The sequence below is a fragment of the Lissotriton vulgaris genome, chromosome 7 (assembly GCF_964263255.1).
Source record: "Lissotriton vulgaris chromosome 7, aLisVul1.2, whole genome shotgun sequence".
NCBI lineage: Eukaryota > Metazoa > Chordata > Amphibia > Caudata > Salamandridae > Lissotriton > Lissotriton vulgaris.
Genome location: NC_141695.1, coordinates 1096081904 through 1096096105, shown reverse-complemented (window position 1 = coordinate 1096096105; position 14202 = coordinate 1096081904). Strand labels below are relative to the sequence as shown.

Sequence of the window (14202 nt, the reverse complement as noted above, 5' to 3'; positions counted from 1 at the left end):
GTATATAGGTGTGGTCATTTGTTCATTTGTTTGTTTTGTGATAGCACAAACAATTCATTCAGTTCATATACAGGTGATATAGAAAGATGATTTTCAAGATCTGACTGTATTCCTGGAAGGTTTGGAATCCTGTGTGTTTCATTGTGGACAGCTGATCATCCTTCTGCTCGAAGAACCAAGACATGAAATTGGTGATGCATCCAAATGGCAGAGGTAGTAAGGCAGGATGATACACAATCAGGCTAGTTGGTGTGCCAATGGAAAGGCTGGGTCGTGTCATGCTAAGACTGAGTTGCTAGATCAGGAGGCAGAGAAGGATATTAAAGTGAGTTGTGGCCCCTGTGGGACTTCAAAGTTCAACTGAGATGATGTGGAGAGAAATGTTCCCAATTGATCAGTGTGTTTTGCGGACCACTGAACAATTGAGTATTTTACTACTAGTATCCCAGACTTCAACAACTGAAAGTGCCTGGAGAGGATTCTGCAGAAAAGTCGAACCAACTCAGCCAACGATTTCCCAAAGTCTCTCACTGTGACAGCAATGGTCGTCCTCTTGGTTTAGGAGGATTATTTCGGTGTCATGGAATAAGGCAAAGCCAGATTAGTTAAACTATGCAAGAAGTTGGTTGGCAACAATGTTTGTCTGTAGCTGCTGGAATGGTAGCAGTTTGTTTTTAATTAATGGAGCGGTCCGACGTGTATTCTAGAAGTTTCATTACCAGGGCAAATAGATCTAGAAAAGACTGTCGATGTGCTGTCCATGGCTGTGAGTTTAGATCAGTGCGAGACCCCCAAGCAGGAGCTGGCATCCCCCCGGAAAGCCCAGCTCTTCCGATAACACTCTCTGGTTAAAAGCCACTCTTGGGCCCGCCCTTCCATCCCCACTTAGACCTTTGGTTTTATGTTTTTATATTTCCTATATCATATATCAAGCTCTCTGTTGTCCCTGCTGCTGGTTTCACGAAAAAGAAATACATGAAATACATTAAAAAAAATACATTAAAAGTGGGGGACGAGCAGGGTTTTCTTATTTTATTATATGCTATACTTTTCTATTTACCCTAATTTCCGCGTGCCCCAAGTCATTCTTGGTGGCTTGCAGGTCGTGCAAAACATGGCTGCATAGTAGACCTTGTCACTTCCCTGCTGCACGTCCTCATAGCCTCCCTGTCTCTGCTGGAGTTCACTTCAGAGCGTTGTATATTTAGTGCTTCTTCGTGGCCTGTGTTTCTGAAGAGGGTGCGTTACTGTTATGGTCCCGGTTGGGGTAGTATCTCTTGCCGTCAAGCATTTAAGAGTATGTGAGTAGGAGCTTTCAGTTGTGAAACGCTTCACATATACCTCCGCCAAAGTAGCACGTGTCACAGGGTCGCTTCTGTTCAAGGCAAAAAATGGAATTTGTCCCTTTTCTACTGGTTTCATGTTTATTTCGGTGCAATTATACCGCTGTCAAGAGCCCTTAAGCCTTTCGTGGCATAGAAATGATACATAAAAGTGACTTTTTTATCTGACTGAATTACTGCTTGTATTTCACCTCACAGTTTACTTGCTTTCTGCATACTACAGCTTCCGATTCTTTTAATGTCTTTTGTGTCGAAATGTGTACTTTGGATGCGACTAGAAACAGCCATAAATTGAGGAATGCTCTTGAGTGCTAGGTTTTATAGTCTAATTTGTGCAAATATAGTCGTATTTAAGATTGATTGTGTGTTAGACTGACTAAGTAATCTTGGACTCGACCTCTCAAATGAAGCCTTTTTAGAATGAAGTCTGCTTGACAAGCAGGGATTATCAAGGCATTTGTTATGCTCCTCAAACGGATTTTTTTTATTCTGCTAGAGTTTTAACCATTCTGTTTTTTATTCCTATTGCACCCTCACTTCTACTCTAGAAGTGCAGGAAATGTTTCTGCACTGAGTAATAAAAGCTGTTTGTGATTTTAGATATGGTGCAGTGAGAATCGTGGAAAGAGTATCCTGTTCCCAAGCGTTTGCATTAGAAAGAATATGCAGTAATTTATTTCGAAAATTAAGATTCTCCTCCTTGATAGATAATTTACGAGCACCTCAGATGTGAGTGGGTGTGATGGACGAATCACAAGCCGCTTTACTCCTCCATCAAGCAAACCTTATTATTTCCATTCAGAATTCTTCTATGTTTCTCGTCAAAATTCAGTCAATTCAATGCTCGCACACATAAAGATCTGGCTGTTAACAAAGTTAGGATACACCAACCTTGCACTCTATATCTGCTGCATGCAAAAATCACATTTGAGTAACGCATCATGTGCAAGCCGCTGTTACTTGTTGTATCTAGTCTGGGACACGTCTGGGCCTCATTCATCAAAGCAAAGCATGCCACTCTTAGTTGATACCTCAGCCTCCACCTTCTTTTAACCATAGACAAGAAACGAGGTAGATACATCAGCACCTCGACTGGTAGTTTAAAAGAAACAAACCACCACGTTAAGAAATGTTCGCTTTCTAGTTCGTCAATGGAACTGACATAGTGATGAGAGCATTGGTTCAAGAAGCTAGCTCAGTCTGACTGGCTGTGCCTCCAATGCTGCAAGGTCACTCTGGAAGCCCCAGTCTTACTCGCCTGCTCTTGGCCTTCAGTACATGGAGCAGTTGAGTGAGTACCGTCTGCGTGTGACAGGAGTTGTGTGCATGAATCCAGGATAAATACAGGACACACTTCTCCCACAAAGGAGAAGGCTGGCAGGTAGGAGGCCTCTCTGGGCATCAGAGAGACACATGGGGTGGCTATCCAAGGATGTGATCTGCTGAAGAAAGGGCCCTTATGTTTTATAAGGGGAAAGCATCCCTTATGAAGCCATTTGATTGTGTTCTTTAATGCAAACTAGTAGCATATTTTGGGTGTAAACCTATACCGTAATGGTTGTTTTGCGAATCAGTTAAGATTTGGTGTGGTTATTTTAACAAGTATATTTTTTGTACATGTCCATTAAGTCTTTACACTTTCAAGCATTCCTTAGGGGCCATATAACTGCAAGAATTACTCTTCCCCTCTAGCTTTATGTATGAGCACTGCAGCAAGCAATTTTAATTTTGCTTTGCTGCAGACTTCTAATATGCTGTAAAAATTCTATTAATCTTCTGAAGTGCATAAAATTTGTTCAGCAACGCCTACAGGAGAACAGTGAGTGGCTTAACATATGATTGTAGACATCTGTTAAAGGTATTCAGAGTGCTGCTACAGCAGATGCTGTAAAATATTACTGTCGCACAGACGACTAAGTTTAAAAGGTTCAAGTTAAACAGCAGTATTGATGAAGACCGCCTTCGGGTGAATAGCAGCGCAGAGTTTAACCATTTGATTTAAAAGATCTGTTATCGGTCTTCATGCTGGCTTTGGAGATGGACTGTGCTCAGTAGAAAATGGAGAGGATAGTTTTTTATTTTTACAGAAAATAATGTTGCCTTCATTTTCTTTCCAAACCGCCTATGGGGCAATGTTTGTTGTGTACAAATTATCTAAAATGTGGGATTCTCTCTAGCTTGTTGGTGTTTGATCGTTATTTTAACATAGAAACAATGTATACATTATTGAGGTCAATGTGAATACATTTGAACAGATCTAAGGCAGTAGAAATGTTGAATGCTCAGTTTACTGTATCAGATGCATGATATATCTAAGGACGTTTGATTACCGGAATTGAATTAGCCACATGAAGTATACATTACTTTCTGTTTCGAAGACAGTAAAGAGACGTAGGAGTGAGTGCAAACTCACTGCAGTTATAAATATCGAACAACTTAAGTCCGAAAATATTGCTCTTGCCTTTTGGGACTTATTTCTGAGCATTTTTCATTAAGTCTCAATATTTCCTAAAAACCAAGCCATCTAAGCTCCTGAGTTAACTAAAAGATATACACACTCTTCTGTTCTTTCCCAATACTTTCCTAGGTGTTTTTAAATACATATAGTTCAGGATTATATTCAGTTTTTGGACCTGATGCCCATGGCTTTTGATAACTAATTTTCATAAAAACTCTGCCACCATGTTACAAACCTGGAATTCTAGACTCTGTTCTCAGTGCATTTCTCCAGTGTCTTACAAATATAGTAGAGTACAAGTCTATTTTGTCTTTTCTGCAGGCGACAGAAAGTGAAATGGGGGATGTGGACTTAACTGGCCTACCTGAGGCTCCTGTGGATTCGGAGGATGAAGAGGAGGAAGATGAAGACATCGATAGGGCCTCAGATGCCTTACTCGGGCGAGATGTGGTGCGAGAGTGCCTTGAGAAAGATCCTGCGGACCGTACTGATGATGACATTGGTAAGTAGTGGGAAAGTTTGTATTTGGGGGGGAGGGAGAGGGAGTTTTTTTTTTCTTCTTTGTTGGTTTTGTTTTCATCATCAAGTTGATAATATAAGTATGAATGGCGATTCAATTTACTCCTTTGGGTCGAAAGATATAAAGGGTAGCACGGGTTTCAGTATTGCGTGCCCAAGTTCTGCAAAACTGTAACACAATGAAGGAGCAGTAGCTCAGCCGAATATCAGACATCCTTCCTGCGGTGGTAAAAAGCTTATCTGCAGAGGACGGGGAGATGAGCTGTCATATGATAAGAATTGTGACTATAGGTCGAAAATACGAACAAGCATCAGAGGGGTTATTAGCAACTATTGTGACGCTACACATGGTTTAATTTGGGTGATATGTATAAAGACTTAACCCAAATGTTTATGACTTCACTGGCATCTTGCTATACCTCACTGGCATCTTGCTATACCTTATCATCAGGGCTGACTTTAGCGCTGGTGGCGCCCGGTGCAACAATCTTTTTCTTGCACCCACACTCACCATGACCTTCTAAATGAATCTCTTAGTACCACTCGCCAAGGGTGTGCCTCATCTGTCGATAGCCTCTCTCTGACAAACATTTAATTTTTTTATAGCGCTACTCATAGTTCACTTACACTCAATTCTGTGATATGAAGGGTACACATTCTCTGCGGCAAACACATTAACTCTTCTCGCTACATTATGATGATACAAAACTGCCACTAGACAAATCTCCAATCTCTCACAAGCAGGAACATTAATCACCAGAGTTAACTTGACAGTTTTGTTGTTGCCTGAAAACTGCTGGGCACATGCTTTTAAGCTAATAATTGATTTTAAACACAGCGCCCCCCACCCGAGTCGGTGCCAGGTGCAGCTGCACTGGTCGCACCACCTGAAAGCCGGTCCTGCTCATCAATTGTCTACAGCTGTACTCGGGCCCTGTCATATCCATGGGTGGCCTGCCCATACCTTCTTGAAGAAATCAAGGCACTCAATTATTTAGGTGGTTTTTACCATTGGAAAGAGAAACCTGAACATTTATTAGCTCATGACCTGCTAATGTTGCAATTCCATAAGTTGACCTAAGATGGCTCATTTTTAGGTAATGCATACGCCTAGCGATGCTCTACATCTTGAACTGCCAATGTTTAATAATTGATCCTGTTCTGTGGTGAATTGTCTAGCCATATTTATTGCTTTAATATATTTTGTGCTGCCGTCCAGATTTTGTTTTTGAAATATTGTCAGGAAATATTTTTAGGAACTGCTTGGGACAGTAGAAAACACATCAGAAAATGTTCTAATTGTATATCCAGGCTGCTCAGAATTCGTTTCGAGCATGATATGCTTCCAGTGAAGTCCATTGTTAGATAGCTAAATAATTTAAGGTTTCAGATAATGATGCATATATATTAAAAATATAAATAAAATGTTTTACGAATTGATATTTGGGCTGGTAATGTCACAGCCCTTGAAGCTGCACCAATGTTAGTCCTCTCATTTCTCCTAACAAAACCATGTAGTCCTTTATTTTGTTAATCCGTGACCATCAGTTTTCTTTTATCTTAATTTTCTCTAACAACATGTCCAAGCTCACTGACTTTAAGGTGATTAACCACTCTATTTACACATTTGTGATATTGGGCATCCGCTATTCACCACTGCTTCTGTCAGCGGTGCCTCCCTACGCTCACTCAGTATACTAGGGTGAGTCCATTCTGGCTTTATTACCTTATCCACCGTGTTCTGTTAGTTCTAACCAGACTGTTTCCTTCTTAATTGGACTTTAATCGAACCACTTCATTTGTGAGTCTGTCATTGACCTCTGGAATATTTCAGCGTTTTTCTCTTAAGTGTGAATACATCATGCATCTGTTTTCTTCCCTCACACAGGTTTACGCTTCTCGTTTCAGTCTTACGAATAGACCATTTCACTTCCTCCTAGCAGTAACATATCGGAAAATGTTTAATTTGCGCTATTTGACTGTGTACGGTCTTCCTGTCATTAGGCTTTTGCCATCTAATCAGTTGTACTGTGTCCCTGAATACAAAGAGTACTTGTACTTCTTAAAAGACAATGATTTGGTATTTCCACCGTCAGCTACTTGCTGTGACAATAATAATCCTTCATTATGAGTATGAACAGCGATTCCCTGGTTATCTAAGAATGTTCTGGTACTTAACACTGTGGTCGATCAACCACTCAATCTCAAATCTATACACCCTTCTGTCAAATATGAATCGCTATATTAGTTGTAGATCGAACTCTTAAACAATGGCACAATGGTATTTCCCCCAGAAATCTTGGGAAATGAAAATGTTGTGCGTTGTGTTTCACGAGAAAGTCTGCAATCACAATTTAGAAACGAGCATCTACTCAAAATATTTTGTTAAATATCGGAATAAGCCTCTGCATAACTACAATAGTTTGCTACCCTCGTTGCCATTTTTAAGAGGACAGAGGAGCAGGGGCAGTTCTGGTGCGCCTTTACAGCGTGGAAGTGCTGACAAGTTGAAAGTAACTGTGTTGTGCCTTCGCACAAGACTCATTGGGCATGTGAAGATGGGCAGCACACATGGGAATAGGAATGATCAGCTCTAGGGTTGGGTGCCTTGGTCACATGCACAGGTAACAGGAAGAGTCATCAGTGCGCCAATGTTGAGAGAAGAAAGGCAGACAGGATACTGGGTGCTCGGGGGTCTCTCCATGGAGGTGTCTGGCACACATGCAAATAGTTTGTATTTATATAGCACACTTCTACCCTGAGGTCTCGTAGCGCTGTATTCATACCGCTGTGGAACCCTTCCTGGCTTTCCTGTGAAATGTCCACTCCTGGGCACTCCCAAGGTGAAGCCAGGCATCCAAGCGCTGCTGGGGCCGTTGTTTTAGATTAAGCAAGCTATTGCCCAGAGTCACAGAGTGGGACCCATGATTAGACTAGGCACCGAGGCGAGAATCATCAGGTCCGGGGAGATTGAGTCCAAGAGCCGCCGAGGCGGGGATTGAACCCTGATCCCGGGCCAGACCTCTGCATCAGGGTCTGCCGCTCTAACCATTGAGCCACGCTTCTCCACATTGAGCCACGCTTCTCCACTGCTTCTCCACTGCTTCAATGCAAGAGATTTGAACAAGAGTAAGTGGACCCAAACTTCTCTCCTGTTTTGAATAATACCCCTTTTCTGAGGGATTACCCTCTTGAGGTTAGGGCCAACTAAAAGTCTTCAAATTATCAATTTGGCAAATGAGGGTAAAGTGTACCTATTTATTTATTTATTTATTCGCATTTATAAAGCGCAGCATATACCCTAGGGTGTCTTGGGGCTGATTAATTTGCCAGCTTGATGTTAAATAAGCTGCCTTGCTCAGACCTCTATTCTATACCGAGAACTTATTTATTGAACAGCCAGGTTTTCAGTTTTTTGCGGAATTGGAGTAGTGTGGGACATGCTCTATTGTCCTGGGGTAGAGTATTCCAAAGTTTGGAAGCTGCTACCACAAACCGTCGGTCTCCCCACATCACTGTTCTGGTGCGAGGTACCGTTAGTTGGTTGCTGTTGGTGGAGCGCAACTGGCGTATAGGTTGGTAAGGACGTAGATGGTCTTTAAGGAACTGCGGGCCCTGTTTGTTTAGTGCTTTGTAAACAATGCACTGTGATTTAAATCTAGCTCTGTTCTGAATCGTCAGCCAGTGTAGTTTTGGAATGGCGTCAGAGAGAGGAGCAAACTTAGGAATTACCAGAATAAGACGTGCTGCCGCATTCTGTATGGTCTGCAGTTTTTTTATAACTCTAACTTGGGAGTTGATGAAAAGCCCATTGCAGTAGTCTAGGGATGTCAGGACTAGTGAGCTCACCAGAGTTTTAATGGCAGTAGTAGGAAGATAAGGACTTATTTTTCGAATCATGCGTAGTTTGTGATGGGCTATAGAGGCCACTTTGCTAGCATGGTCCATGAAGTTTAAATGGTTATCAAAAAGTATTCCTAGGTTTCTTACTTTAGTCACCGGATTGGGGGGGGCACCAAAAGTTTGGGGCCACCACGAGGCGGGCCATTCTGGTGAGAGTTGTCCAAAAATCATTACCTCGGTTTTTTCCGAATTAAGTTTTAGGCAGTTCGCTGCCATCCACTCACCTATTTCCGTCAAACCTCTCTGGAATCTTTTAGCTACCTCTTCTCCATCACCTCTTATTGCCATCACCAATTGAGTGTCGTCCGCGTAGGAGGTTAGGCTCATCCCATGTGCCTTGATGACATTGGCCAGGTCCGACACATAGATATTAAAAAGTGTCGGACTCAAGGATGAGCCTTGAGGTACCCCACACGGTTGTGACAGTTTAGCAGATTGGTAAGGGCCAAGAGTGACGGCCTGCGTTCTCTCAGAGAGAAAGGAAGCGAGGAGAGCTCTTGCCGTGGAGGAAATGCCCATTTTCCCGACACGGTCGACCAAAATACTATGGTCGACCGTGTCGAAAGCTGCTGAAAGGTCCAGCAGTACCAACACCGCTGTACCGCCTTGGTCTCTTATTATTCTTATATCTTCGGATGCTTTAATAAGGGCGGTTTCAGTCCCATGGTATTTCCGAAAACCATACTGAGTGTCATCTAACTTCTTATGGGTTTCTATATACTCAGTTAATTGTATGTTCATGGCCTTTTCCACCACTTTGGCCATGAACGGGAGACTGGCAATGGGTCGATAGTTTTTTAGTTCTAACTTATCGGCTCCTGTTTTTTTTTAGCAGTGGTTTGAGCAGTGTGGTTTTTAGATTAAGGGGATATATCCCTGAGAGCAGGATGGAGTTGCAGACTTGTGGCTGGACTGGTATGATCGAGTCCATCACCGGTAAGAGCGCCGATAGTGGACAAGGATCCAGCTTGGATCCAGCTTTGACTGTCGACACAATTTTTAATACCTGATCTTCTGTCAGTGGTATGAAATTAGTGAAGGATGATGTTACTGTAGGTTTTGAGACCTCCTGAATAATGTTGGGAACCTTGGTGTGCGTGGTTTTAGCCAAAAACGATTTTAAGGTCTAATAATAATAATCCAGTGCAGTCACGTATTTCTTTCATTCTTTTGTGTAAGAAATTGACACGTTAGTCCTTTTACTTTTTCCATAACGTTTATTTTATTCTCATTAGGTGTTCTCACATAAGTTAAATCACTTTAATAGACCAATGATGACTTCTGAACATATTTTCACACGATGTATTCCAATGTTGGTTCAATGACGTATTTTTCAAAGTGCATGCAAGTAATGTCGGGTACATTCAGGTTGTGCCAACGTGTGTTACGCCCCCCCCCCCCCCCCCATGTGCTTTTGAGGCCTGTGTCTTTTTCAAGGCTGTAAATATTGAGAAGATTGTGAGTAAAGACTCATCTGTTTGATTATTTGTTCACCTCCGTGAGTGAAAGACATGAATCCTCAGAGAAACTCATGCATATTCCATATGCCAATAGACACCAAGTTTCAGTGTGTGATATCTTGTTGTTTTTGGGATTTTAACATGCTCTACAGGTGAAAAAAATTAGGGTTCTACGGTCTCTTGGCAAAATACTAATTATAGATTATTAGATCTTTAATTTTGGGTAGGTATACTCTCCAATCATTTGACACGTGCAAGAGATGTTCAACGGATGACGCCCTTCGTCAAAAAGGAATTGAGCAAACCAATCTGCCGAAATCCCTTGTCCAGGATTTCCAAATGTTTTACCTTAAAACCAAAAACACATGCGAGGCAGAACAATAACTCGGAATTAAACATGTCATTAAGAGTTTTCGTACCCACCAATATCATTCAATTATGAAATGAAAATGTATTTAGACAAACCTCCTGACAATCTAGGAACTTCAGTGTCCAAAAAGGTGATGGTTGTGGTCCACTGCTGCTAATGAGAATGTAAAAACACCCCTTATTAAGAATGCAAACTTTGAACCATGGCGAAGCATCAGCCTCTGGCCACAGATCAAACTTAATTTGTTGTAAGAGATATGTTGGATCAATTCGGTTAAGGGTGCTTCACATTGTAATTGGTGTTTTGAATTGGATGTTAGGATGAAATGTGAGTCATGAGTTTTATGGGTGTTTATTTTCTCTATAAAAAGCTTGTTACTTTATTACTTAGTAATTATTAACTAGTTGGCACACTTGGAGCTTTGCCTGATGATAAATGAATGAATAATAAACTTATAGAGCGCTAACTTAGCCCAAGGGCGTCAAGGCGCTACAGCAGGACAAAAGCTCAGACATAAGATGACATCCTCAAACTGAAGTCTGTGAGAATATCCAGGTCTTCAAGCTCTTGCAAAATAGTGTGTGACATCTGACCAGAAAGATCTGTAGGAAGGGAGTTCCACAGCTTAGCAGCGGCTGTGGGGAGGTTCCATCCTCCCCATCTCACCTTTTTAAACCTCGGTACTGTCAGTAGATTCTTATTTGCCGATCTGAGCTGCCTAGTAGGAATATAGCGCTGGGATAGTGCTTTGATGGCCTCAGGGCCTAGGCTATAATAGGCATTATGGGTCAGGCATAGTTTTTTAAACAGAATTCTATGGTCCACAGGAAGTCAGTGCAGCGTAATAAGGGATGCCAAGACTTTGCGGTATTTCGGGAGATCCATCACCAGCCTGGCTGCGGCATTCTGCACCAGCTGCAAGCGTCGCACCAGACCCTTGTTAATGGCCAAATTGAGGGCATTACAATAGTCAAACCTGGACATTACACGTGCAATAACAGCCTGTTTTCTTGAGGGAAACTAAAGGAACTGGGACATTTTTCTACGGATCCTGATTATCCCAAAGCAGCTGGACACTGTCCTACTAATCTGCAAATTCAGAGAAAGTGAATTGTCCACTATGACCCCGAGATTTTTCCCCTGGGGTACAGGGCAGGGACAGCTGCCGAGCCTGTCAGGCCACCAAACATTGGACCGGATGTCAAGTTTGTTCCCAAATATCAAGACCTCTGTTTTTTCTCCATTGAATTTCAGAAAGTTTTCCAACATTCAGGTAGAGCCTGCCTGCATGCAATTTTTGAAATTAGTGGTGGATTCCCTGACAGTGTGAGTAATGGACACCATTATTTGGGTGTCGTCGGCATAAGACAACACTTCCAGCCCAAAGGATCTCAAAACCTTAGCCAGCGGGGCAACATAGATATTAAAAAGTGGATTTAAGGCAGGAGAACAAAGAAGGCACACCGTACCAAATGAATAGTGGATATTGTGATGATTGCTTATTGGTTGCATTAAGACTGAGCTAGACCATGCACAATCCAAAGGATGGGGCCAGGAATTCAGATAGAGTGGAATTACTTAAAGAATTTACTACATTGTTACGTGGTGTTTGCATACATCTCGAATAGCACATCATTACTGTGGTGGTTCTTTATTAGAATAACTAAATGTTTCTTGAAAAATAGGAACAGGGATCTCTCTTCAGGGCTTAATTTGGATCCGCCTTTGGAGTGCAAGTGGAAGGTTATTGCCAGCTATTATGGTAACTATTCTAAGCCGGAGTCGCAGTCCTGCACTACTGTCACCAAGTGCACGACCCAGGGCTCCCCACTTAACGTTAGGCCAAGTAAGGACACCGGTTGAGATAGCCCTGCTCATCCCCTTAGTAGCTTGGCACGAGCAGCCAGACCTTGGCACGAGCAGCCAGACCTATCTCCAAGGCACAGTGTTCTCTATGTGCAACCACGCCCACAGCAACCCCCTGGTGACACCACAAATGGACTCCACACAAGTTTGATGAAAACTAGTATAACTTTATACAAAAAGATAAACGATCAGACTACACGATACATAAGCCAACGTAGAATAAAGGGTAATATTCGTTCCGGCTGGCAGGTTAAAATTCCAACCACCGCTTTCAAAATGCTATGCTGGTCGTAATGCTAAAATTACTCATGTTGTGATAGACAAACACTAGTGCACTGCGTAACGATACAATCCTGTGTGTGGAACAGGAGAAATAATACAATGCCTAACAATACACCCCGGTACCTGCAATGGGAGAAATAATGCAATGTGGGCCGCTACAATCATGTACTTTGTAATTAAGGAATAATGCAATGCGTAACTACAATCATGTACTTTACAATGACAAAATAATGCAATGCGGGCTGCTACACTTCTGTTCTTCGCAAGGGAGAAGTAATGCAGTGCGTAGCGCTATAATTGTGTACTTAGTTAGGCAATAATAATGTCAGGCGTCCTAAGACAGTCCGTCAGTTCGCTAGCAGCAACATTGGCAATCTGTATTACGACAATTCAGCCTCTTCGAAAACAGTTGCCCCCCCCCCACACAGTTCAACAATGACAAAAATTACAGCTTCTTACTCTTGCCCCTGTACTGCCACTCATTTTGTCAGTACGGGCCCCACTCTGAGCCGGATCAAAGGCTCACATTGCCAGAAGGACTGAGAGGCTGAGATAGTGTCCCTCCGAGCCCAAACCCTGCCCCGGTAGTAATCCACGTTACCTGGGGACGCGACCACACTCTCCTCCTTTCTTGAACTGGGACCTCAGTGCAGAACTCTCTCAACGGGGCTCGGCCTTGCAGCTCAGCTCCTCCGGGGCTGCCGGTCCAGGCCGCGACTGTTTGGAAGGTCTCAGGCGGCCACAGGGCAAACGTCCCGCACGCCCCTGAGATTACTTATACTCCGGGTGCACGTTCACCACCACGCCCTCCGGGTCTCTTCTGGCACGAAGCTACGCACACAACGCTGATGGGACTCAGTGTTGTCTCCTAGTGCACTCTTACCAGGCTCTCCTTCCTGCGGTCTCAGTTGGCACCAAGACACACACACACCCCGCTGCAGAGACTCACTTTATTCCCATGCATACGATGATCAGCCGATCACCTCCACAGTCCCAAGTTGCACCAAAGCACGCATACTGCTTTACTGAGACTTACTCAAACTCTGGTGTCCCGATATCCAGGCACTCCTCACCAACGTCTTTGGCTGCACCACGACACGCTCACTGTGTCCGAGTCTCACTACTCTTTTGGTGCACTCGATGACCAGGCGCTCCTCACCAATGCCTTTGATGCACCCCGACACGCACCCTGCACGTCCGAGACTCACTCCATTTCTGATGCACACATTGGTAAGGCGCTCCTCACCAACGTTTCCCATGCATCACAACACGCACCCTGCGTGTCTGAGACTCACTCCAGCTTCGGTGCACACCCTGACCAGGCGCCCTCCCTGACCAGGCGCCCTTCACTAACGCCTGCTGTGCACCACAACACGGACCCAGCGCATCCGAGACTCACTTCACCTGCGATGCCTAAGTTGGCCAGGCGCTCTTTACCTGTGCTTCCTGTGCACCACAACACATACCCAGCGCATCAGAGTCTCACTCCTCCTTCGTGTGTCCAAGATCACAGGGCACTCCTTCTGAGGGTCTCAAGCTGCCACAACACGTGCCTAGAGCGTCGCTTGAAACTTCTCTGGAAACTTTTATGTTCCTGTATTTCCAAACAGGGAGCCAGCTCACCTCGGGCCCTTAGGGGTTACAAGACACAGCACAAAGCACAGTCCACCGGCAAGCAGGGGGACCCAGTGCCTCCAAGCACAATCCCAACAGCCTCTTCCTTGGTTAGAACAGCAAACTGAAGACCAGCCCCAGATCACGAAGCAAGCATTGGTCTTTCCCCAGCAGTCTCTTCAGTTGTTCCTTTCTTAGCAGAGGTTCCTCTTGACCACAAAATGGGTCCAAGTCTTTTCAGTCTCAATCCATTTTTGTTTCATTCCAGCGTTCAGGGGTTTCAGCTCTCACAGTTATACCCCTTAATGTCTTTGACGTTTGTTGTGCTCAGGGGTTCATGACACTTCCCTAAATCAGTTCTGGATGTTTCCCACCCAATGTCACCTT

The 14202-nt window shown here is 43.6% G+C and overlaps 1 protein-coding gene across 7 annotated transcripts in view; it reads left to right on the top strand.

Annotated features, from left to right (window-relative positions):
- Nucleotides 1–14202, top strand: part of RAPGEF6 (Rap guanine nucleotide exchange factor 6) — a 985108-nt gene that overhangs the window by 799249 nt on the left and 171657 nt on the right. For all 7 annotated transcript variants that reach the window (XM_086931538.1, XM_086931540.1, XM_086931537.1 and 4 more), the window contains one exon: nucleotides 4123–4303. In XM_086931538.1, the coding sequence (XP_086787664.1) occupies nucleotides 4123–4303 (181 nt within the window). The remainder of the gene's footprint in view (nucleotides 1–4122; nucleotides 4304–14202) is intronic.